The 26,540-nt window shown below is 35.4% G+C and overlaps 3 protein-coding genes and 3 long non-coding RNA genes across 10 annotated transcripts; 4 read left to right on the top strand and 2 right to left on the bottom strand.

Moving 5' to 3' along the window:
* Positions 1 to 5,527: 5,527 nt before the first annotated feature.
* On the top strand, positions 5,528 to 6,145 carry LOC126592322 (uncharacterized). The gene has a single exon (XM_050258022.1). It carries the CDS (start codon positions 5,528 to 5,530, stop codon positions 6,143 to 6,145), a length of 618 nt encoding a protein of 205 aa, XP_050113979.1.
* Positions 6,146 to 8,193: 2,048 nt separating this feature from the next.
* On the top strand, positions 8,194 to 11,550 carry LOC126594125 (uncharacterized). 5 transcript variants are annotated; one of them, XR_007613149.1, is made up of 4 exons: positions 8,194 to 8,322; positions 8,802 to 9,621; positions 11,090 to 11,190; positions 11,300 to 11,550. XR_007613149.1 is itself a non-coding variant. In XM_050260342.1 (3 exons), the coding sequence occupies exons 2-3, from the start codon at positions 9,090 to 9,092 to the stop codon at positions 11,110 to 11,112; spliced, it is 555 nt and encodes a 184-aa protein (XP_050116299.1). In that variant the 5' UTR covers positions 8,230 to 8,322; positions 8,767 to 9,089; the 3' UTR covers positions 11,113 to 11,550. The 5 variants fall into 5 exon arrangements, 1 of the variants encoding a protein (XP_050116299.1); XR_007613146.1 differs by having other exon boundaries at positions 8,230 to 8,322; positions 8,767 to 9,621; XR_007613148.1 differs by having other exon boundaries at positions 8,261 to 8,555.
* LOC126594133 (uncharacterized) lies at positions 10,880 to 12,446 on the bottom strand. The gene is made up of 2 exons (XR_007613153.1): positions 11,732 to 12,446; positions 10,880 to 11,666 (listed from the first exon to the last, which is right to left on the bottom strand). It is a non-coding gene; the product is annotated as an uncharacterized LOC126594133 (long non-coding RNA).
* LOC126594111 (importin subunit alpha-4-like) lies at positions 12,439 to 17,273 on the top strand. The gene is made up of 10 exons (XM_050260324.1): positions 12,439 to 12,806; positions 13,535 to 13,631; positions 13,721 to 13,812; positions 13,900 to 14,031; positions 14,426 to 14,611; positions 14,777 to 14,940; positions 15,071 to 15,149; positions 15,312 to 15,440; positions 16,277 to 16,404; positions 16,519 to 17,273. The coding sequence occupies exons 1-10, from the start codon at positions 12,588 to 12,590 to the stop codon at positions 16,895 to 16,897; spliced, it is 1,605 nt and encodes a 534-aa protein (XP_050116281.1). The 5' UTR covers positions 12,439 to 12,587; the 3' UTR covers positions 16,898 to 17,273.
* Positions 17,274 to 17,741: 468 nt separating this feature from the next.
* On the bottom strand, positions 17,742 to 26,345 carry LOC126594131 (uncharacterized). The gene is made up of 2 exons (XR_007613151.1): positions 26,206 to 26,345; positions 17,742 to 20,600 (listed from the first exon to the last, which is right to left on the bottom strand). It is a non-coding gene; the product is annotated as an uncharacterized LOC126594131 (long non-coding RNA).
* Positions 22,148 to 25,137, top strand: LOC126594137 (uncharacterized). The gene is made up of 2 exons (XR_007613156.1): positions 22,148 to 22,801; positions 22,948 to 25,137. It is a non-coding gene; the product is annotated as an uncharacterized LOC126594137 (long non-coding RNA).
* Positions 26,346 to 26,540: the final 195 nt, after the last annotated feature.

Here is a 26,540-nt window from a genome sequence, read left to right as displayed (position 1 = left end):
AATTTATTGAAGTCATGCCGTGGAAACCCGGGAATTTGGGTTTTGCATGTCTGTGGGCTTGTGAGACACAGATTTGTGTTTTGACTTTTGCATGCAATCTGGGAATTTGGGTTTACGAGGCGCACTGTTTTTTTCTCTATGCGAAGTATAAACCGAACTCAGCCTACGGATTATATATTACACCTTCTTGCATGCAATGCTGGATTTATAATTTCAATATCGGAGGGTTCAAGATAAAATATTAGATTAATTTAGTTTCATATCATTATTTTCTATTAAATTTGGTTCATTGAATAAATCAAGATTAATCTCAAAAGTAATAAAACTAACAAATTCTCCTTAAAAAAATAAAGCAATTAGTGAATCTACAAGGATAAAATTTGTTAATATAACATATATATTATCAATTGGGAGTTGGGAATAGAGTCTATGATTAAAAAACTTATGTGAATTTGGAAGAAATAAAATTAGGCAGCTAAAGGTGTTAGAATGGTAAATGGTGGTGGGGGATAGGGCAACTTGGGTTTAAAGTTGGAAGGTTGCGAAACCTCTTCTTATTCGTTATAAGAGGCAACAAGCCTCTCCATTGCACTGAATGGCAGATGCATGATTTTAAGATTGGATGGTCCCAATATAAAAGTTCAAAAAAATATTAGATGAAAATACAAATTACAAAGACTAAATTTATCCACGACGAAGTGTCACACCCAAAAATATGTCATTATAGATTTATTGTCAACTAGAGCGAAAATATCTAGAATATAATTAAAATTATCTAAAATTGGAATTGAACTATTTAGTTTGTGAAGACTGGGGAGGAGACTAGGGTTGTGATGGTGGGTGTCCTTCGGTTGGGTTAAGAGGTGACTGGAGAATGGGATTAGTCAATTAGGAGTTAGAAATGGAATTGGAAAAGTTCTGATTCTGTTTGAAAGTTGAACCATTTTTTATAATAAAAAAATTGCAAAAACTATATATTAAAGAACGTTGTATCGAACGTACCGTTGTACGTATTCTTCCTCTTTCTTCCTTCTGGTTTGCAGAATACCAAAACACTTTGCAGCTCTGCTCTTCTTCTCCTCCACCATACGCGCCCAAACTCATGGACGGAGCCAATGAAGGCTCACTAGGGCCATATGTTCCCACTCAAGTGATTCGTTTGTTAAGTTGTAGACTACAATTATACAATACACACGCGTTATCTTTGAAGAAAATATATTATAGGGAGACTTTGGATGCGGTCCCTAGTTATGAATAGTCTTTGACTGAAACCTTGTTGGTTTTCAATTTTTGATCCAAGTCCCTGAAATTAATTGATAATTTATTTCTATGTACGTTACTATATTTTTTAAATTAAAAATTAAAATTTATAGTTGTTTATAGTAATGAGATTTTAAATAAAAAACCATAATTTGTGGGATTAAAAATATTAAAATATAAATATACTATTGTGTGTGTGTGTGTAAACATGGGTACATTCATAAAAAATAACCAAAAAATTATTGTATCAAAACATGGATACATTCTTCAAAATGGGTACATTTAGCAAAAATAAAAATGGGTACAAATAAATAAAAAAATATGGGTACAATACAAATAAAACTTTAAAAAATATGGGCACAAAAAGAAATTAATATATGGGTACAAATTAAAACTGAAAGGAAAATTGGTACAAATTAAAAAAGGGTTGCAAATTAAAAATGGGTACAAACTAAAAATAAAAATATATGATAAAAAATTTAGCCATAAATATAAATATACTAATTGTAATATTTTTAATATTAAATGAATATATTTAGAAATAAAAAATATTTTATTATTGAAATAATTAATGATATTATTAATACAAAGGACCTTGATCAAAAATTGAAAAGTAATAAGGTTTTAATCAATAGAGTAGTAAAAATAAGGATGAAAACCTAATTACTCCTATATTATAATATCCAACATACCTTCATACTACATGTACTCCATATTAAATATTATATGAGCAAAAATGCTCTTGTTCTGTGATTCAAACCGAAAAACCTCTCTCGCGTAATCATGTATTAATATTTTTCTTATCACTTTGCCACTTTCCACTACTACATTGAAATTTTTGTAACATTGGAATTGTGATGCATCATCATTTGAAATCATCCCTATTATCATATTAGGTATAAGCCATATTATAATAAGGTTTTCTTAGTTGATTTTTTGGTTGCCCCACTAGAAGAAATTTCTAGCTTCGTCCAAACTTGGGTGATCCTCTAAGGTCCTCATAGAAATTATCCCAGCTTCTGAGTGGTCTAGGGCCACCCATGGCCCTTAATAGATCCGTCCCTCTACACTTGCCTAAATTGTTGGAGGATCCCAAAGATCGATCACAAGTGTTTCTTCAGGCTTCCAGAGGGTTTCGGGGGTATCCGCCCCTGCTTGCATGTGTCTTTGTTAGAAGAATAATGCTACATGAATCAAAATTTTAAGCTAAATTTGCAAACTAAATAATGTGTCATCAATAAAAAATAAGCACGCTAATCAACACTTAATTGATGATTCAATTATCTACAATCACATCATTTGGTTTGCAAATTTAGTTTAAAATTTTGGTCTCTCTAGCATTACTCCTATAGAATATGAGCATACATGTAGGAATATTTTGGCCGGATGTTTGGGTTCAAATTGGTTTGAAATGTCTTATTGAAAGAGGTTTAGAATTGGAAATTGATCCTAAATTACTCATTTATGTTAAAATTGGAGACAATGTTTGTTTCTTACAAGGATACTAATAGGATATTCGTAAAGATTGTTTGCCTATAAAAATAGTGATCATCGCTATCACAGGGGAAAAAAAAAACTCATTATTGAACTGAAGGTCCATTGTTTGGTTGAACATTGTGTATCTGGCCAAGAGGAGAAACTTAATATTGAAGTTGACTATGACTTCATCTTCTTTGGTTTTTAAAGTTATGATGTTTGCTTCCACTATTTCGTTTGGAATCGCAAATTGCAAGATATGTTGTGGCAGTTCGATTAATTTTTGGATTTATTCAGGATATGTGAAATCTGGATTTGCCATTTTCTTTGAAGCTAAAATTATGATGAATTCTGCTTACTTGAACTCACTAGAAAGATAATTGAATTGGTATTCACATAGTTGTGAACAGAATACATATATTTCTTGTATTTGATTCATGAGTATTCTATCTTTTTGTAAAACTAACTTAGCATGAAGATGAATTTTGAGTTTTGCAGAAGAAGTAGTGGTCTTGATTATCTTGTGTTAATTAAGACATTATTGTGATATGATCTAGACATTATAAAAAAGTTTGGTTGATCTTCTTTGATGGATAATGAACCAGTTAAGATCAAACTGAGTGCAAAAATGTTGTGTTTGATTTTCTGATTTTGATCATAATAGAAATTGGTCATTTTGGGTTTATGTGAGATATGTTTTCCCCAAAGGAATGAGACTTTTTTTGTTTTAGATTATGCATTATTATCTTGGTGACAAATTGGGAACCAATTGGTTTATATATCTGAATTCTTTTTCAGTTGTGCAATACTTTCAACTTATGCTCAAGTGAGAGAATCATATGTCTGAATGTGAGCATAAGTCTAAAGGTATTTAAGTCAGCTATTAGTTTTAAATTATAATTCTTGTCATGCTTTAAAATCGTTTCTGATTTGACAAGGCATTTGGTGGAATTGTAATATAATTATGTATGGTGTTGCTTACGGATTTTTTCTTAAGATTTTTGTGTAAGCAACTGGTTGAATGATGATCATGTTATTCATTATGTTTGAGTAATGAGATAATTGGAACGGAGTATTAATTGTTAATACTGAGTTTGGCATGGATGAGTGGGGCAAACAATTTTGGTTTTGTTTCGCAAGTTGGTTCATGTCTTGTGAAGTTATAATTTATTTTGATGCTTATGAATCATATTGTGGTTTGATTAAGCAAGTGGTTGAATTATTACTTTATTACTCATTGTGTTGGAGTAATTTGAAAGTTAACAAAATTTGTTGTTAACTGAAGCTTAACATTATTGTTGTTAAGTTCGGCGAGATAAGTGGAAGCAAATTATTTTGAGTTGGCTTTGTCAATTTGATCACAATGTTGATTACGCAAATTGGATATCAGTAATCTTTGAATCCTCTGCATTATGTTTGCACTAGTGGTTCTTTGATTCTATAATTTGAAATGCATCCGTAGATGTTTGATTTCAAGTTGGTTTGGAAAAGTCTTATTGAAAGAGGTTTGGATGTCCTAGTTTATATACGATTGCAATTGGAAATTGATCCTTAATTACTCACTTATATTAAAATTGGGAAATTATGTTTGCTTCCTACAAACCTAGCTCTGATATCAAGTTGAATATCAGAGTGCGCAACGAACAAGATTAACAAAATAAGAATATTATTAAACAAACGAGAATGCCGGAACGGCTACAAAACCCTAGGAGACTACATTGTGAATAACTTATTATTCTATAGAGTTACAAAGTACCATATATATATAAAACTAACCTAACCCTAATAGGCAAGGAAACGAAACCCTAATACTAACGGGCTAAGCTCAAAATACCAAACATTAAAATAAATCTAAATAATAATATTTTCCAACACCCCCCCCCCCGTCAAACTCATGGTGGTACACGACATGGGTTTGCCAAAGTAGATGTGGATGCAAGACTCCAAATTCCAGTGCTGATGCCAATGCCAATGTCGATGCCAATGTCAATGTCAATGCGAATACCAATACCAATACTAATATCAATACTTCTTTCTTGCCTGTGTGGGCACAAAGTCAAAACCTCAAAAAACAAAGCATTTTCTTCTATTTCCCTTTTGTCTTTTTCCTCCTCCTTTTTCTGTTTCGTTTTTCCTTTTTTTTTTCTTTTTTTTTTCTACAGTATTCTCCACAAAGAACCTGCAAAACACAAGAGTGCAACGATGCGAGTGCAGGAACGTGAAGGGTGCAGATGCTCCAGATGCAGTTTAGATTACCAACAACTAATATCGAAATTCAAAAACAAACAAACTGATACGAGCAAACAGAAGTAGATTAAATCCCAAAGGATCAAACCTGGCTCTGATACCAAGTTGAATATCAGAGTGTGCAACGAACAAAATTAACAAAATAAGAATATTATTAAACAAACGAGAATGCCGGAACGGCTACAAAACCCTAGGAGACTACACTGTGAATAACTTATTATTCTATAAAGTTACAAAGTATCATATATATAGAAAACTAACCTAACCCTAATAGGCAAGGAAATGAAACCCTAATACTAACGGGTTAAGCCCAAAATACCAGACATTAAAATAAATCTAAATAATAATATTTTCCAACACTAATAAGATAATCGTAGGGAGGAGAAGCCTACTATAGTAGGCTAGGACTCCATCTTTTCTTTGATTTTTAAAGGTCAAATTATTCTGACATCTTCCCAACTAATTTTCCACTTCGGGATTTATAAGTTCTACTTAGGAACACAATATACAGTTCAGCATGATACCTTACCATTTCCTGGAGAAGATGGGTAACTATGAAGTTACAGTTCATGGTGTCAAAGTCAAGGTAAGTGTTGTCACGGATGTTCGTTTGATCGCTGGAAAAATATCAGAGCTGATGAGTTTTATGGAAAAACGTCGTGTTATGGGACTTGATTTTAAGGTTGATCAATATAACCGAGACGTCTACCAGTTGCTTCTTTGTGCTGGAAATCACTGCTTGATTATCCCAGCGATTTTGAATGACGGTAAACCCTTGCATTATTGTAAAGAACTCATGCTACTTCTCTCTGATGACACCATCTGTTTTGTAGGTGTAGCAATGAGATCAAAGGTGAAGCTTTATAGTAGGAACTTTTTTATATGCAAGGCAGGGGTAGAGTTGGGTCATTTGGTAGCTAGGGTTTTGAAGAAGCCCAATCTTGAAATGTGCAGTCAGGTGGTAGTATTGGGAGGTGAAGTTGGCTTGGATATTAAGCCACCGACACCACTAGGGGCAGAGGGGAGTGGTGTTGGGGCTTCTAGTTCTCGGGAACCTAGTTGGAGTGGCAAAGTAGTTTTTTCCGAGGAGGAGGTCAAGTATGCAATTCATGATGTTTATGCTTCCTTTCTTATTGGGAACAAGCTCTTGGGAATACTTTAAACATTCTACTTCTACTTCTTCACCACAATGCATATGTTAAAGTATAGGGATTTTGTTTTACTGTGTTTATGCTTTGATGAATGATTTCTCATGAGTTAAATTTAGTTCAATCATGTTCATTTTTTTTTTTCAAAAGGAGAAAGATTAAGCGAGATTAGCTTTTCAGCAATGATGGCGTACAAGGCACCAATCCTCCCCCAAAAGATCTTCGTTTTTGTTTCTTGTTTGATTAGTGATTATAGCACTTTTTTTTTTTTTTTGCCTCATGCACTTCTTGTGAGAGGATCGCGTGAAACTTTGGAATGTAAATCTGAATTTCTTTAATATTTTTTGCCAAAATCTGGAATGGATTTTCATTAATTGCTTTACTAACAATCGTCCCCTTTCTGATGATAAATATTTGAAAATAATTTTGAGGCTAATATTGTTCTGATGTTATCAAGGATATAGTTTAATTAGAATTCAGTCACAATTGTTAGACATTGCAGTTCATCTGTAGTACACTTGACTTCAAACTTGTATACATAACTTTTCGTTCATCAAGTTCCACCTGCACAAAGAATCAATATCCATCCAATAGGGCAAAGGTCGAAAGGCACTCACCACATTCAACAAGGGATCCTCTGTTTTTCTTGAGAATGATTTATATGATACGAGTACACCGACACAGTAACGTTTTGTGCCAATAAAATAAAGATATGTAAGTTTCTATTCCTATGCCCTTATTTCTTTGGCATGAGACACCATGTGACAGTGTACTCGTGTCATGTAAGTTATTCTCGTTTTTCTTATATAAGCGGTTGTGAAGTTCAATTCGAAATCTCGAGTATGAAAATGGAAGGGATAAAGTGACTATCGAGTACAGTAGGGAAAGGGGAAATATTTTTCTTTTTTTTTTCAATAAAAAAATTATATAAAAATTCACCACAATCCACCAAAATCTACAAACTAAATTCGTTCAAATTATTTAAAATCCATATGAATTTTGTAGGAGTCTTAAATCCTCTTAAATCCTATCAAATATATCACTTTTAAAATCCTTTAAAATCTTAGTTTGACTACACCCTTCTTAAACTTGTTTATTTAATTCGCTTTTGTTCTTTTCATTTTCAATGACTATCTCTAGGTCTAAAATATCGATATTATCCCGATATTTCCATCAAAATTTCCATGTTTTTGGACTACCGATATTTCCGATATCATCGATATTTTAGACCTTGATAGGAACTCTATATGGTAATAAGTCACTCATATGTCTTACCATGCAATGTATAAAGTGTAAAATATTGTACTAATTCATTATATATAAATGATTATGGTGTGTTTAAACTTCTTTCATTAATTACTACATATTTTCTACACTCACAATGTTTGCCAGCTCGCTATATAATCAACTTAAATTAGTTAAATCCATCATGCAATGCATTTCCTTCCAATTTTTTGTGATAAACTAATAGATAATTGACTAAATAAACATCCTGCAAAGTTTCAATAAAAATTTCTAAGTTTTTCTTACAATTTCCTTGGTTTTTATTCACTTTTTATCGAAATCGATAATATCCCGATATTTCCATCGAAATTTTCATGTTTTTGGAGTACCGATATCATCAATATTTTATACCCAAAGTAGCATCAATAACTTTTTAATACAATCGATAATGTAATACGACTAACTTTTTAATACTACCGATAATGACAGGTATATAAGGCATCTTGTTATAAGAATAACTTTGCCAATTACAAGCTAAAGGAAATCTCTCAAAAGTGAGAATCTTTATAGACTTCCGTTTAACGTCCATTTTAGTATCAACATTATAAAATATTATATAAAAAATATAAGATGACAAAAAATTCATAAAGAATCTCACTTTGAGAAATTTTCCTCAACATTTATCTAGCTATAGAATCCTTCAATTAACATCAATAACCTACTATAGACAACGGTAAAAAATCATTTCTCATTGACTTTTGTACCAAAAAGAGCAACAAATGAAAGAATCTGGCCAAAAATAGAAACAGATACGGTATGTCGTCTATAAGGGCACTGCTGTGGTCCTACGACATCATTCCATAATAACCCCAAGTTTTTTCAATATTTTCGAAATAGCCCAAATTAAGATCTCGGCTGCCTGCCTGCCTCTCTCTCCTTCCTCCATCCTTCGCTCTGCAGCCGCAAGGTACGTGCTTTCATACCATTACGATTCCGATCATGCCTTTTCAAATCTGGGTTGTGTTTGGTTCCCGAGAAAATGCTGAATAAACGAAGAAATTAACAAGCTTTGGGAAAATTACAATCCGCATTGTCTTTCTCTTTACTTGGATTGAAATGGAGAATTGGGCAACCCAATCGAGAAGTGTATTATTAAGTGCGAGTTGGATTTTATGTTCTCAATCCTTACAATCAGAAAATGTGAGTTAAAATTGCATAAATTGCTTTTGTTTTCTTGCTTTTTCTCGGGTGCCAAACAAACCATGAAGGTTATAGGGTTATTGAAATATGATTATTGTTTGTGTATAACTTATTACAAACTGCATTTTTAATCGGATAAACATTTCGTAGCTATTCGACAGTTTTGTTGTGTTAATTTTTTGTATTTTTGGTATTTTGTGTTGAATGCCAGGATATGAGAACAAATGGGCGCTTTTTTGAGGTTAGGTTGATGACACTGTCGTAAACCCTTTTCGCTGTTTGGGATAAGCTTTAGTTAGGGAAATTCAGAAGCAAATTTTGTAGCTTTTATGTATGAATAGTTCTTACTGTAGGAAAAGACGGTTTCTTGCTTGAGATTAAGGGTTTGATGGCTATAAAGAGGTGTCATTGATCTTAGGAATGGGTTAGCGGACGTAGCTGAAAATATTGTATAGGTTGTTCTGTGTTTGAATCAAAGATTTATTGCTTTGAGGTGTTAGAGGCTAAGAGGGCAAGTCCAAAGTTAGGTATGTAATGGATGAACTAGGTTCTCGAGAAAGTGATCTGGATTTTGACTTGGAAAGTGGTGACACTGAAAGCTCCGATGAAGAAGTACATGAAGAGTCAAGTTCAGATGGTAAGCGTCCCAGGAAAACAATGGCTAGGGCAAGAAGTGGATACTTGTATGTTGATGGATCAATAGCAGCTAGTGATGGACTAAGCACAAGCAAGAATGTTTCGAGTATTGGTGAGAATATGGATATGTTAGGTAGTAGCACGGGGAAAATGACAGAAGGAGGAGTGGAGAATAGAATGGGAGATAAACAGAAAAAGAAGATCCCTAAGAAGCATCCCAAGCCACCTCGGCCTCCTACAGGGCCAGCATTACATGCAGCTGATATAGAATTGGTCAACGAAATTTCAAAGCGTGCGAGGTTGCGGCGTGCAAGGAGAGAAAGAATGAATGCATTGAAGAGAATGAAAGCTGAAAAAACCTCGTCTTCAAAGATCAACTTTTTGGCAATGGTTGTAACCGCTATCTTCTTCTTTGTGATAATCTTTCAAGGTAATTCTGTCTCTGCTTGTGGTTACTACGTGTTTTGATTTTTTATGATACTCTTCTTGGGCCGACACATTTCCATGACAATAAGGTCTAAATTTTGTGCTTAAGCTGAGTCAATTCTGTTTAGATTTTGGCCATGGAAATTTTTTTCTATATCGCCGGGACCATACTTTGATTTGTGTTCCGACCACTTAGTTGGAAAAGGCTTTGTTGTTGTTGTTGCATCGTTATTCATATATTTGCCACTATCGATAGGGTGGAAAAAAATCCCAAAAATCCCGAACCGAACCGAAAAAATCCCAATCCCAAACCAAAAATTTCCCAAACTGAAATTCCCGAAATTTTTGGGATGCCATCCTAAACCAATTCCGAAATTTTGGTACGGGATTTGGGATTGGCTTCTCAATATTTCAAGAATCCCATACCGAACCGAAAATATATAATATTAATTATTATATATATATATATATTTATACATATATATTATATATATTATTCTCTTATAATTGATGCTAGTAGTTTCTAATTCATGCTTTGCAACCTGGAATGCCTTACACCTTGCATATTTTTCATGTTCTGTTTGATATTCATTTGGATTTTATTATTGCTGCTGTCATAACAGATGATTTCAGAAGGCTTGATTCTTTTGTCTCTCAACAGATTGCAAAAATGGTTTAATTAATTTGAATTTTGACTATGATAAAAACAGTCAGGCATGTCGGTGTTCGATTAAATGGTAGTGTGAATGAAATGACATTCCTAGTTCATGAATGTGTTCTTGAATTATATATTTGAAGAGCAATTCATAATTTCATATTTCAATTTGGGATTCCCGATTTGTCCCGAAATCCCAAAAATATTTCAGGATTCCCGAAAATTTGATTTGGGATTGGTCTTCAAATTCCCGTCCCGAAAAATTTCGGTTTGGGATTCGGTATACTAGTTTCGGTATGGTATCCCATACCGAACTTCGATATACTTCTGTAACTTTTTTATCCACAGAAGGCCATTATTAGAATTTACTATAGTTTAGTCTTAACACTCTGTCGATATAATTCTGTAACTTTTCTCAGCGATAACACTATCACTTTTTCTTCAGTAACATTTTCTCCTTATTTGGATGGTTTCAGAGCTACAAATCCCAGTTTACTCATTTCATAACATCTCTCTTCAGGTTCAATATTTTTTTGTTCAATTACGGAAGTTCTTGAAATGTCTAGTACTTTAAGCGCGAAGTAATTCTCATCGTTAGGATTCAATATACGACTTGAGAGTATTTTGTTCATGAATTTCAGTATGTCAAAAAACATATTACAAAATATTATACCAGAAGTAGCAATTGCATCACCAATAGGGAGATAAGATGATAACCAACTACTCGTTGTTGAATCCGGTTTCTTTTTGTTTGTAATACATGCCTACAATTTAATAAGCATGACACAGTTTCACGTATGTTTATCGTTGACTTCAGGAATCTTGGGTTCTCGTGCATGAACTACGTTTTCATCAATCCCACAGTACAGACAACCCCGTCTGCGAGTGCAACTCATAGGCTGGCTCTGTCTTTACAAGGTAAAAGTTCTTTTTCCTTTCCAACTTCTGATGTAGAATCTGAATTCCGTCTTCAGCTTATTTTCATACCGTTCGATTTATCTGGGAAGATCTTTCGTTTTGCTTGCAGGCCGCGTAGTGCAAAGACAAGAAGAGGCATATGAAATCATCGTAGCTACATTTCTTTTCCTTAGTCATGGTCTCTGAGGTGTAACTGGCACTGGTTGTCTGCATTCAATTCTGTTTTTCACCTACTGCAGTAAATTGTGGTTGAGCAGATTCGGCTTTTATAAATTTGGTAAAACCTTGTGCACCGAAGTTTGCATTCCACTGTACTAATTTTATTGTTGGAAGAAAATTCAAAGTTTTGTTGCCCCTTCATCTTGCTCAATTGCACGTCTGCATCCTGCTCGATCGAAGGTTTCATCCCTTGCACATACTTTCTCCGTCGATATAACCTCCCGTCCTGACACCTTCTGCAACCGAGGTGCCCGTCCCTAACATAATTTATTCAAAAATAAAAATAAAAGAGATTGACAAATAAAAACATTCTTGCACGTACCTTTAGTTTCATATAGCGGAAAGAGCAGAGGTTTGGTACTCCAAACCCGATCCAAACTCCCATGGAAGAATTCCTTGGGGCCACCGGTTTTACGGAAACCAAAAGTATGATGTCATCTCATGCAGTATCGGAATTGGATGGTGAGAGGGGACAGTCTACTATGAATATGTGATGGGATACCTTCTATATCAAAACTAGATATCTTCTACCTATGGTTATTTTAAGCATAATGTGTCACATGTGAAGTTTGACGTCATACAATGGATAACAAGATTTTACATTTCATTGTTATATTATAATTGGACTGGGCGCTTAGTACTACGGTATTAGGTTCGATTTTCGACAAATGTGAATTTGAACCATATTATTGCTAGCTCATTATGAGGTTTTAGCTCACTCCCCTAATTCTTAATGTAGATAATATCGTTTGTTCGTAAAAAAAAATATAAAAACAAAAAAAAAAAGGAAAACTAATGAAAAGGACTTAAAAACTTTGAGTTTTAATGATAAGGACAAAATAAAGGATAAAGTGAATAATACCATGATTGACTTTTTAGTGTAAAAATGTGGTTTTTCGTTAAAGTGAACAGTACCAGTGCTTTTCGTTAAAGTTCCCAAAAAAAAAAATGGACTGGTGATTCCGTACACGCGTCGTATACGAATATATACGAACTTGCATACGATTCCTGCCAAGCCCCAAACCCGCCTATTATATTCCCGCCTACTCACGCGTACTCCGAAATCCGATTCCCTTTTTGCTTCGCTGTGGCCCTCTGAGTAATTTCATCGAACAATCGGCCGGCGCAATAACACAGAAACCCAGAAGCGAAGCAAAACCCCACGAATCCGAAACGCAATGTCTCTGCGGCCGGGCACGAGGGCCGATGTGCGGAAGAAATCGTATAAGACGGGGGTCGACGCGGAGGAAGCGCGGCGGAGGAGGGAAGACAACTTGGTGGAGATCAGGAAGAATAAGCGGGAGGATAGTTTGCTCAAGAAAAGGAGGGAAGGATTGAGTCAGTCCCAGCAGCAGCTGCTTGATGGGTCCCAGTCCACCTTCGTTTTGGAGAAGAGGGTACTGCTTCGTGTTTTTGCTGATTTTTGTTTGAAAGTTCTTAGCTTTAATTTGTGTTTTGTTCTTTTTGATTAGTGATTAGGGGATTTGAATTATGCTTTATTTGGAATTGTTGTGAGATTAGTTAGTTTATCTGCGTATGCTTGGTTGCTAAGAAAGTGTAAGGAATTGAAATGGGAATTACCGTTTAATAAGAAGTTGATTGTAAGGGTTAATCGATCTTTGTATGCTTATTTCGGATTTCGTTGGATTTTTTTTTTCTGTTGTGCATGAGTACAGAGAAACTGTGGGAAAGTGAAAGGAAGTGCTGAATTATTGAGTATTGTCCTCTCAATGCTTTTAAAGAATAGCACAACTAGTTTGGAAAGCGCTGAATGATACATGATATCTGAAAGTCTTTTCGATCTGAGAAAAGCATGGCTCAAAACTCTACATAGTGTTTGGAATTCATTTGAATGAATGCGTTTGTTGAGAAGATAACTGGAAGCAGGAAGTTATCAGTTCATGCTCTCTATGTTGAAATAAACCTTTTACACTTACGGTTAAGGCATCGGATAATGTTCCTATTTCTTTAGAGTAAGTTATATAGTTTGTTTCATTTTTGTTTGAAGTCTGGGAAAAGGAGAATCTTGAATGAGATAAAGTTCATTCTTTACGTTTCCTCTTCTTGATATTTTATCTTAAATTAAAAGGTTTGGTCTTTAATTGATGTTGGTGTTGTTTAACAGTTGGAAAGTATCCCGTCAATGGTGCAAGGAGTATGGTCTAACGATCCTGCACTGCAATTGGAGGCTACTACTCAATTTAGGAAGTTATTATCAATTGGTATGAGCGCAGATCAAATGCTTCAAGTTCATTTTCTTTCCAATATATGTAAAAGATCTGTTTGAGGTTTGTTTTTCATTTTTGTGTAGAGCGCAGCCCTCCTATTGATGAGGTTATAAAAGCTGGTGCTGTCCCTCGGTTTGTTGAGTTTCTTGGAAGACATGATTTGCCCCAACTGCAAGTATGGAAACTTTATTTCTTGTTTAAGTGAAATTATCCTTAAAAGGTGTAATCAAACACTGACGTTGACTTACATCTTTATATGCAGTTTGAAGCCGCATGGGCTTTGACCAATGTTGCATCAGGAACATCAGAGCATACACGAGTCGTTATTGAGCATGGTGCGGTCCCCATGTTTGTGCAGCTTCTTAGCTCTGGCAGTGATGATGTCAGGGAGCAGGTTCCTTCTCCTTACCTTTCACAAGTTTCATTGACCTGAGATTGAGAGCATTGCTAATTAGGCTTTGCACTTTCTGAAATTTTTTTAGTCTTGAATATCATTAATTTTCCAATTTCACTATATAAGTTAATAGCAAGGTTCAGAAATTTCATTGACTTGAGTGTGCTGTGGAAAATGTCTCTGGACTTTCAAAATAATTCTGAGGCTTGCATATCTTGAAATATTTCCAATATCTATAAGTTTTATGAATTATCCTGCTCATTATTTTGGTATATGTTTTGTTAGGTTCTAAGTTTTAATGATTCTATTTTCATAGTCTCCCTTCCTTTGTCAGATATTTCTACTTATTCGACTTTACTAGGTGACGATCCTTGATTTCTTGTTTCCTGAACAGGCAGTGTGGGCTCTAGGCAATGTTGCTGGTGACTCACCAAATTGCAGGGATCTTGTTCTTGGACAAGGTGCACTGATGCCATTGCTAGCTCAATTAAATGAAAATTCAAAGTTATCCATGATGAGGAATGCTACTTGGACTCTATCTAACTTTTGTCGTGGAAAACCACCAACCCCATTTGATCAGGTTTGGGCTCATTTAAGACTTCTATTTTGTTAAAACTTTATAGATGCAGCAGTCGTATGTGTTAAATGTCATCTGGTATCCCTTTGTAGAATAATTTGGGTCGATGCCTTGTCATAACTGTAATAAGTACCCTTTCTGCTTGGTTATCGGCATGTTCTCTTACAGGTGAAGCCTGCCTTGCCATTTCTAAAACATCTCATTTACTTGAATGATGAAGAAGTCTTGACAGATGCTTGCTGGGCCCTATCCTATCTCTCTGATGGTTCAAATGACAAAATTCAAGCTGTGATTGACGCAGGTGTATGCCCGCGGCTTGTGGAGCTTTTGCTGTAAGTCTCTAAACCCTCTACAAACTATTCACATATGGCATTGGTCTTCAATGGATTGATATACTTCAGAATAGTTCTTTGGCATATTCACCTTGGGTGTGTTTTTGTAACTACAATTTGTTTATGGCAGTCATCCATCACCTACGGTTCTTATACCTGCTCTTCGGACAGTGGGTAACATTGTTACTGGTGATGATGCCCAGACTCAGGTATTAACACTAATAGCTATATACCCTTTAGAGCCTAATATCCTCTGAAATCTGCTCTTCTTGCTGGATGGGAGTCTTATTTAAATTTTTATTTTTCATATAATGCCTCAATTTTTCTTCGCTTATATATGGCAACAAACTGACCCCCTTTATGTTTTCCAGTATGCTATTGACAACCAAGTTCTCAGTTGCCTCAATCAACTTCTCAAGCAAAATCACAAAAAGAGCATCAAGAAAGAAGCTTGTTGGACAATTTCAAATATCACAGCTGGAAATAAAGGTCAAATACAGGTATAAAGTTCTGCTAAATTACATTTCAGAGATGTGTAATTGAAGTTAGGGATATGGATTTGATTACTTAGTTTAAATTGTATGCATCTAGTATTAAAAGAAAAGCATAAAAATAAATATTTGATACTCTTTCTTCATGAACTGAAAAGAGAATATGAAAAATATATATTTATTATTTCTTGAGCATTTGAAGTTCACCATGTTCCAGACACTGTTTTAACATGTGGATTGCATTCATATAAAAGCTAATACTTATACTATATAGTCCGGGAAGTCATTCAAATCTTTTCTTTTAAAAAGCACCAATCCAAAGTTCCAAACGCAACATAAGTAATGCTTATCTCATGCATTTGATCCATGCATGGCACCCACTAAATCCTCTATACTACAGTGTTTGTGTTTTGGGTGGATGTCTGGTCTGGTGTTGCATAATCTTCTTTACAAGTAAGATGATTGTGTGGCATAACTTTTATATAGTGGTAGATAGGCTGGGGAATTGTTAGGTACGGTCCCCGCACTCTATACAGTATACATAACATAGCTAGTTGTCACAGGGAAAGAGATATATTTTTAATTAGTTATTTAGTAACACTTTTATTTTGCTTTTGACGTATTTTGTTTCCTGCAAGTTATATCATTACGTTGCAAAGAAAATGCTTATACTTCTTTATTAGTTTTGTGTGGCCTTTGCAAATGTATACATGTGCTTAATACCTTTTGATGCAAGGAAGTTTACTTGATCCTGTAGCTTGGCTTCTCTCAGGATTAATTTGATCCGTATGATTTTTCTCGATGCATCCCTTGCATTTTACTGTATATTGGTTACTATTTAACAGGCTGTGATAGACGCTGGTATCATCTTCCCACTTGTGCAACTTCTCCAACATGCAGAGTTTGACATAAAAAAGGAGGCTGCGTGGGCCATCTCAAATGCCACTTCTGGAGGATCTCATGAACAAATTCAGTAAGCTCTACCCTTACCACTGGAATATGTCTATTAGATTCATTATGCGATTGTGCTCCCGTTATATTTTTAATTTTTCCAATATTTTACAATCATGATTAATGTTTCTTGCAGATTCTTGGTGACCCAAGGTTGTATTAAGCCGCTATGCGATCTTCTAATTTGCCCAGATCCAAGGATTGTAACAGTGTGCCTTGAAGGCCTTGAGAACATTCTCAAGGTGGGTGAGGCTGACAAAAATATGGGAATGAATGGTGGGATCAATCTTTATGCACAAATCATCGATGAATGCGAGGGGTCGGATAAGATTGAGAATCTGCAGACACATGATAACCATGAAATTTACGAGAAGGCTGTCAAGCTCTTGGAGAGATATTGGACCGAGGAAGACGAGGAAGTCCAGGAGAATGGGAATGGAAATGGAAATCAACAAGGTTATACTTTCGGAGCAAACCAGCCCAACCCTCCTCCAGGTGGCTTCAATTTTGGATGAACAAATGTGGTTTAGGTTTCTAGCAGTGCAGGTTTTTCACCTCCATTTGATGAATTGCCAAACCTCATTCTGCTTTTATCTCACTGGCAAGAACCAGGGTTGTTGGTTATGAACATAGGCTCGTCTATCGAATTTGATGGAAGTGCTACGGCTGCAAGCGGCTGTCCATTTTATTTTGCGGTTCCATACTTCCTAGTAAGGAAAATTGTCGCTCTTGTTTGTGTTTACGCGGAATTAGAACTAAAATGATGGCTTCTGCCTTGTGTGTTTGTTTCTGTGTTGTTCATTACTTGTTAGAATCCTGAATTTGTTGATCTTTGTTTCGTGTTTATTTTTTCTACCGTTTTTAAGAGTTAAATGTAACGTTTTTGGGGAAGTCTAGAAAGCATTTGGGAAGTTTTCAATAGACCATCACTAATGGGAACTGATTTTGTAAAAATCCGCTTCTCCCCATGTGCGCTCACCTTTGTTATTTTTAGCTTTTGGATCGAATGAAAAAACGGAGAATCAGAGGACAAAATTAAAAAAAAAAAAACACGGGTATGAAGAATGGCAAACAAGGTCGGGTTTAATTAGTCGTGTTGCAAGTAGAATCCAACCCTAATACACCATTGAATATAGAATATACGCCTCCCTTGTTACTAGCAGCAAGTGCAGTGCCATTGCCTACCTTCAGCGTAGGTACGTCCTAGCTGTTTTCCTTCTTTGTGTTCATCAGTGACGATGTTGAACTTTCCGGTTTTTGTAAATATTACTTACTTTTGCAATCAATAAGGATTGAACAGAATCCAGCAATGCAGTAAAAAATCTGCTAATAGCTGCTGAAGTAAAAAATACAGAACCCTTTGACCTAATATAGGCTGATGCCATTTCAAACCTGACTCCTCCATTACAAAACAGATGCAATTCGTACATGCATTTGGATCAAAGGCAAATAAAAAAAACAACAAAATCAAATGACTTTCAATTTGAGAACCATGGTTCATGTAATTTCAATCCATTCATTCTTTGTAACACAACAATCCAACGGCCTAATCTCAAATCCTACAATCTACCGCGAATCCTACTTATGTATCCTACTTGGGATTAAAGTCTCACATCAACCTATAATAATCAATACGCAGAAAGTACAACCAAATTGTCTACCGTGCCTGTCCATATCTTGAACATGTAGACTTTGTGTGCCACCTTGACCCACTTTCTCCGTTTCATTTTTGGCACTGCGATATAGTAAAAGCATAGACCTTCACAATCATTTGAGCTATAAAAATGTGATGGTTTTTTAACCCTTTGTAACCTTTTGGATTCAAAAACTCATATAAATTCTTTTTCGTCTTTGAACGTCACAAGTCATATATAATAGTCTCCCTCCAACGCATGACCCCATATTTCTACATGATCGTCTAAGATCCTGCATATTGGGGTAAAAGTTAATTAAAAAAACAATCTTTTTTTAACTTACATAACAAGTATAGTATGTACATTCTATCTAATCACTTTTGAGAATAATGTCCACAATATTATATCCATTAAGCTCTCTGGGGTAAACTAAATATGCAGCTTTGTCCTCGCCTCTTCAGAATATCCCTATGACATCAAATTCTTTACTAATATCTTTAAAAGCCTTGATATCATACAGATATGCTGAGGAGGCGTGAGGACAAAGCTGCATATTTAGTTTAGCTCAGAGATCTTGATTCGGGTATAATAATGCGGACATTATTCACAAGTATATAGAATGTACATACTATACTTGTTATGTAAGTGAAAAAAAAAATTGTCTTTTTAATTAACTATTTACCCCAATATGCAGGATCTCAAAGGATCATGTAGAAATATGGATCATGCATTGGCATTTTATCAGGGACCCTATTATATCCGACTTGTGACGTTCAAAGACAAAAAAGAATTTATACGAGTTTTTGAATCCAAAAGGTTACAGAGGGTTCAAAAACCACCACCTTTTTATGCCACAAATGATTGTGAAGGTCTATGCTTTTACTATATCGCAGTGCCGAAAATGAAAGGGAGAAAGCGGGTTAAAGTGGCACACAAAGTCTACCTATTCAAGATATGGATAAGCACTATAGACAATTTGGTTGAACTTTCTGAGTATTGATTTTTATATGTTGATATGAGACTTTAATCTCATATAGGATTTGCAATTAAGATAAATAAAAGTAGGATTCGCAGTAGATTGTAGGATTTGAGATTAGGGTAAATAAAAATAGGATTCGCGGAAGATTATACAATTTTCCTCAAACTCAAAACCCTAACCCATGAAATTACTAGTAATCTTCCTCACAAGATCACAAAATCTAAAAGCATGTATGCTAGACGAGTCCGGATCTCACCTTGGAGTTTTTGCGGTTGGGCTGGATTCATCCTATGACTGGATCCTGATTCGGATCCGGGGAAGCTCTTGGCCTTGAATCCTGATCCGAGGAGGCTCTTCTTGGCCTTGAATCCTGATCCGAGAAGGCTCTTGGCCTCGGATCTGGCTTTGGATCGGCGTTTCATGGGTATGGCAGTGGGTGACAGAGAGAGAGAGGGTTTCATGGCTTTGCTGCGGAGAGAGACGAGTTTTTTCTTTGTTGGGGCTTGGGGATTGTAAAGGGTTAAGAAGGTTCGGCCATATAGGGATAATTGAAAACCAAAGAAAATTGCTAGCCGTTGATCTAGTATGTACGAAGATGGCGACAGTGTTGGTTCCTACTGTTGGGTTTCATGATGGTGAAGGCTTCACCGTGAAGTAGAGGAGAGAGACAACCTGGGAGAGAGGGCTGGTTGTTGACGATGGTGGGGATTTGGGGGAGGAAGGCTCAGGGGAAGCACGACGCCGACTCCAGGGAAGCCACGACTGCAGAGAAAAATGAAGAAGAAAGAGGATTCGGTCCGGAGAGGATCCTCTCCCTTCTTTGGATACAAGGTTAAGAAAGAAAAAGTAAAACAAAAATTAACAAATGCCTCTCTAATATTCAGTCACATGACTTTTCAGTATGATTTGCCTCCTCAAGCAGGAGAAATTTTTTATTGTGATGGAAATAAGTGTTTTTATATAAATAATGAGAAATTTTATTTGTTTAAATTATTAATTTTTTAACATATATATTTTATAAGTTATATAATAATACATGAGGGATCAATTCGTTTGTCGATCACATTGAAAAATCTCTCGAGATAGGACTTTCATATTGGACGCACTGACATTCCACAATAAAATATGCTGAAAGAGTGAAAAACTAATTGATAATGGACACGTTTTCATTTGTTATGTTCGTTCAAGTTTTTAATTTTTTAGTTGTTTTTTGACGTGTCCATTTGTGTTTGGAGACTTGTTTTATCACGTGTACATCTCTCACCGCACGATCTAACACCAGCTAATTAAGATAAGGGTATGTTATTCATCCATTCTATTTTACTTTTTACACATTTTTTGTTAATTTATATCCATTGATTTTCTATAATTCATGTGTTATTATATAAATAATGGGACATGTGTGTTAAAAAGTTAATAACTTAAAAAATAAATTTTCTTATCACTTACATAAAAACGCGTAATATACTACTTATATTTTCGTTATAAAAAAATTTCTCGGAAAAACATGACTAGAAGACTGTGTTATCCAATAGACGCTTTTACCAATGACGTTTGAAGCAAAGAAAAAAGGGTTTCAACGCGATCCCACACTTTATTTATGACCTGCAGTTACAATTAAGGACTTGGATTGTCTGCCCTCCCATTTCGGTGCCTTTTCCGTGCCCTCCTGTTTTGTGTGGTCACGGTTAAGTCACGTTAATATTTTATATTATTTTTTTATAAAAAAAATAAAACAAAAAGAAATAGTAATATAAAATGTTGACGTAGCTTAACTGTGACCACAAAAACAGGAGGGCACGGAAGGGCACCACAATTAGAGGGCAGACAATCCAAGTCCTACAATCAAATAATCGCCAGTCAGATTTTTGAAAAGTTATCAGCAGCATACACCGAGACCCGTTACTGCTAGCTCTTTTAGTTCATCAGATGCACTTATCAAACCCTAAAGGTGCAGTACAGGTAATAGTTTAAAATTTAAGAAAAAAAAAACTTTGAAAACTTTGAGTTTTAACGATAATAACAAAATAAAGGGTAAAGTGAATAGTGAATAGTATCATGATTGACTTTTTAGTGTAAAAATATGATTTTTCGTTAAAATGAACAGTACCGGAAAATTTTCGTTAAAATTTCTTAAAATCTAACGTCGGAAAATAAATGAGGACACAGTAATGAACATATCAACATCTGGAATTATATCCTACCATAAAATTCAAAACTAATTTTCTTACCCTAGAGGAACACATGCAACGAAAACTTCACATGACTTAAGTATTTGGACTGATCAACCTCAATTTCCACAGATATTCACAAGGAAACATTTCCAGCAATAACCAGAAAAAATCAAAGTTCTGTTAGTTTTTTTCAACACACTGCGTTAGCAGTAATTAGGACGTTGCAATAACCAGAAAAAACTGACGAGTCTTGCCCCATAGAAAGATTTCTATGGGTAAGTATACTTATCCGAAATCAAAGCTGATTACGACCCCTATGGTGGTGGGTTTATTTGATGTTAGCTCGAGCTGAAGTTCTCCAAACTGCAGTTGGTAACAACATTAATAGGGCGCAGTTACGGAACGGTAACATTTTACTATTATAGGGAATTGCGAGCTGTCCGATTTCTGAGCTGGAGGTGGTGATCAATGGTCCAGATTCAAATTTTATTTGTTGGGCAATCTTTAGATTTTGATCTAATAGTTCATAACTTCATATGTGTTTTTTCAAATCCAAAGGCCAAAAAAAAAAAAAAAAAATCCAACGATTGAAATTTGGTTGGTTGTGTATTAAAGTTTGGTTGGTGATGTATTAAAGTTTGGTTGGATGTTTGTACATTGAAGTTTGGTTGGATGTTTGTACATTGAAGTTTGGTTGGTGCGTGTATTAAAGTTTAGCTCGTCGGTTTGTATATTGAAGTTTGGTTGGTGTGTGTATTGAAGTTTGGTTGGTTAGTTTGTCCATTGAAATTTGGTTGGTGTATATTTTAAAGTTTGCTGTGTATTTTGAAGTTTGGTTTGTGTGTATTTTGAAGTTTGGTTAGTGTGTAAATGTGCGGTCTAGTTTAAGTTGTTTAACTAAAGTTCAAGAATCATTTGCTCTAACTGGCTCCGTCTAGTATAAGTGTGTGGTTTCACGAGCATTATTTCACAAACCAACCTCTTCCTCACTCCCTTTTTTCTTCTTATTCTCTTCCCCAAAAACCCTAACCACTGCACACACCCACAGATCCTGGCTAAAACCATGACCATCGCAACAGATCCTAGCTAAACCTATGACCAACTGAACCGTTTTTCTTCCTTTTCATTCCTTACAGTGTTTACCCCAGCTCAACGACATTGTGCGCCTGTTCTCGCTTAGTACGTGTTTGCAACGATCATCAAATACGAGACAAACATCCTGCATCCTATCCTCCATTTGGATCTCCAGCCTTATTTTCTGATGGCTTGCTGGGTTGATCTTCACCCTACACCAAGTAAGGGTACAGATTTTTCGAGAGGTTATTCCATTAGTTCTTGGTAACTTGGATGAGTCGACTCGTACTTTAATATCTTTTTTTCATTGTACGAACTGAACACTAAACATCAAGTTTATGCATGATATGTGTCTGAGTTGTACGACTAAAAAAAAAGAGACTAAAGCTCAAGTCGACTCATCCGAATTACCAATAACTGACAGAATTTAATCTTCGAAAATCCACAACCATTTCTTTGTGGAGGGGTGCAGACTGACCTAGCTATGGATAGGAGATACTCTGTCGTCAAAGTCTTCATAGAAAAACAGGGCCGGAGGTGGAGGACAGAATGCAGGAGGTTTGTCTCGGTTAATCGCTCATTAAGAGTAGATATTTTTGTAATTTTCAGTTTAAAATATTTAAATGCCATAAATAGAAAAATGAATAGATATTTTTAAATAGTAATAATATTAATCCATCACTGTTCTGTTTCTATTTTCTCAGGTTTTGCTCGTTGAGCCTTCTGTTTAGGAATAAGTATTTCCTTAGCTTTACAACTTTTACTTGCTCATATCATTTTTTTTCCCTTCTAGTCACGGGACACCTATAAATGTATTATGTATACAGAGGAACTCAGGGATTTTATGAATATAAAATATTTCAAATTTAGGGGCAATTGTGAAAAACTCAACAACGACAAAGCCTTATCTGTTGGATAATGGCCAAATTAGTGGCCAAGTTGACAACAAGCCAAATCACCTTTCAGCTATTAAACAAACCAAAAGAATGAAGGACATAATGATGTGGGAACATCATTAGGAGGTTTTCCTTTATGATGTGGCCACATGAGTGGCAATTATGATGTTTGTTCTTTTTGTTTATATTAAGGCATTTGGTTATGCCTTTGGTTTTGGGGGGAGCGGCATCAGATGAGAGCCATACCAGGGAGAGTGTTCGGCTCTCCCATTTGAAACAGTGCTGCTCCTTCCCATTTGTTTGTAATCCCCTTTTGTTAGTAATTCCTCAATCAAAGATGTTGCTGCTACATGTTGTGTAGCTTTTGGGAGAGATGGTATTTGTTGTTGTAGCTTATTGGTTTCATATTTGACGTTTCCGCACAACATTATCCCAGTTGGTGGGTCGGCTGTATGAAACCTGGAAAGCTACTGAGTTCGGTTTTGCGTCAAGTCTTTTGTTAAGTTCAAGTACTCCACGTCTTTTCTTAGTCTTTTTTCAAGTCTTCCTAGGTCTTACCTGTTTTGCCCTAAACTTCTGTCTCATAATCGCATCTTATAACCAGAGCATCGGTAGGTCTTCAAATCACATGTTCAAATTACCTTAACCGATTTTCTTTAATTTATCTTTTCTTGTGAAAAATCCAAATCGGAAAAGCGAAGAAAGTGAGGGAATTTACTTATGATTGTTTTGCCATATGTGATAAACATGGTTTTAGATTCGAGAACATATTACAATGGTGTCATTGCAGTTGAATCTGTTGACCTTCTAAATATTAGTAACCGACCAACAATGATGGCATCCAGCACTAATCAATCTGAATGGCAAGCAGCAGCTTCCTTATTATCCACTTTGATGTCCATTGCACGTGAACAAACCTATGTGGAGTTTGAAAAGGTCATTGCTTTTATATATATATATCTCAACTTTGATGGATTCTGTGTGTGTTTACTTGAGCTCATTCTCTATGGCAGCACCTGAAAAATCTTCCATATCGTTTTTCACATGATACACTTTCAGAAAATGATATCCGGAAAAGTTGTTCACGCATTTGTCTTGATATATTCAGCAGTATTATATAATTCTTGTTGTGCATTGGGTTCAGAATTTGTTTATTTAATAAGAAACAGAATCCATTTTGACAAGTTAGATGGTTTCATGTGTTTTGTATTGTATTATTCACCGATATCGTATTTTCATCCTTTGGTTTTTTTGAGTCAGATACCTAAACTCAGATATTGTTAGAACTTACCAAGGGTTATCTGTTAAGCCACAAAATCACTCCTCCAACTCATTCCTAGTATTATGTTTTAGTTATTGATGCTAAACTAACCAGATCAGTGAATCTGAATTAAACAACACTAGCGAAACCTTGATATGCATTTTTGATATCTTTCTTTGTTGTTGATGTTTGCTCCCTAATATGTTGGACAATTATGAATATTTTGGATCTTGCTATAAAATGTCAGTAACTTTTGCTGACCTTGCCTGAAAACTGTATGTGCTCTATTTAAGATCTCTTTTTTAGTTTTTTTGGTTTCTTGTTGTCCATCTTCTTTAAATTTGTAATCTTACCAACTTTTATAAGCATTTACTGTATAGGAACATTTCGCAAAAGGCACAACTTGCATTATGATTGTTTTGCGAGACGCCATAATAATGGGGACAGATTCAAGGATAACAGGTTACCATGGTGGCATCCGTGGGACAGCCATTAAACTTCATGAGATTAGTGCTCAACGTCAAGATGTAATGACATGACTCATTAGGCTTATATCGTGGATAGGGTATCACATGATGTGGAACTTAGCGGTCGAATGACGTTTGACCAAATTATTGAGAATGCCAAGTATTATATTACACATAACGACTCTCATCAATGATTTTCGTTACATATTGGCTCTATAGAGGCTGGGGTATGCAATTTTAAACTTTCAATTTTCCTTAATTTTCTCTTTAGTTTTATTCATATATTTTTTTCTGTAGCAATTATATATACACACAACACATATTTTACGCAGAGACCCAAGGCATACTATTTGGAGTAAAGACCCTTGTCCAAGTGACCCATTTTCTATGAAAGAAACTGGAGGGAATGTGCATACGGATGGGGAGCGGTCATGGATTCAGAATCAAACATCTCGGTGATCTATATAGTAAAGTCATACATGTTGATAGAAAGACTTTGAACGTCACAAGTCGGATATAATAGTCTCCCTGCAAGTATGTCAATGCATGACCTCAGTTTCTTTTATATTGGGCCCGTTAACTGATGGTTCAAAGTCTCTCTATCAACATGTATGGCTTTACCATATAGATCACCAACACGTCTGATTCCAAATCCATAGCCGCTAACATTCCATCCAGTTTCTTTCATAGAAAATAGGCCACCTTGGACAATTACAGAGAGGGTGTTTACACCCAACAACATGATACATGAAAACATAATGCTCCAAATAGTATGTCTTGGGTCTCTGCGTAATATATATATATATATATATATATATATATATATATATAATTGCTACAGAAAAAAATATGAATAAAACTAAAGAGAAAACAGAGGAAAATTTAAAGTTTAAAATTGCATACCCCAGCCTTTATAGAGGCAATCTGTAACGAAAATCCTTGGTGAGAGTAATTGTCATTCTCAATAATTTGGTCAAATGTCATTCGACAACTAAGTTCCACATCATGTGATACCCTATCCACAATATAAGCCGAATCAATTATGTCATTACATCTTGATATCATTGTTTGTGGTTGAGCACTGATCTCATGAAGTTTAACTGTCCCAAGGATAGTAACCTGTTATCCTTGAATCCGTCCTCATTATTATGGGATCTCACAAAACAATCATAAGGCAAGTTATGCCTTTTGCAAAATGTTTTTATACAGGAAATGTTTATAAAAGTTGATGAGATTACGAATTTAAAGAAGATGGATAATAAGAAAACAAAAAAACTAAAAAGACATCCTAAAACAAAATCCAAAAGCATGCATACCAAAGACAAATCCAGATCTCACCTCGAAGCTTCCACTGTTAGGCTGGTTTCTTCCTATTCCCGGATCCGCGGGGCTCTTGGCCTCGGATCTGGTTCTGGCTTTGGATCGGCGTTTCATGGGAAAGAGAGAGAGAGTGAGTGTTTCATAGGTTTGCTGGGAGAGCGGGGTACAGAGACGAGTAGGGTTCGGGCAATTCTTCCTTATGTACTAACTTTTTCATGTTATTTGACCATGCTGCCCTTCGTATAATTACACCCTTATATACCCATTTTTCTTGTCCGAAAATAAACTGTTATACACTGTCCTTTGACCATGCTGCCCTTCATATAAATACATAGTGGGTCCCAAAAACATGT

Source organism: Malus sylvestris, chromosome 12 (genome assembly GCF_916048215.2).
Source record: "Malus sylvestris chromosome 12, drMalSylv7.2, whole genome shotgun sequence".
Classification (NCBI taxonomy): domain Eukaryota; kingdom Viridiplantae; phylum Streptophyta; class Magnoliopsida; order Rosales; family Rosaceae; genus Malus; species Malus sylvestris.
Note: the sequence above shows the minus strand (reverse complement) of the source record. Positions and strands in the feature narration are given on the sequence as shown.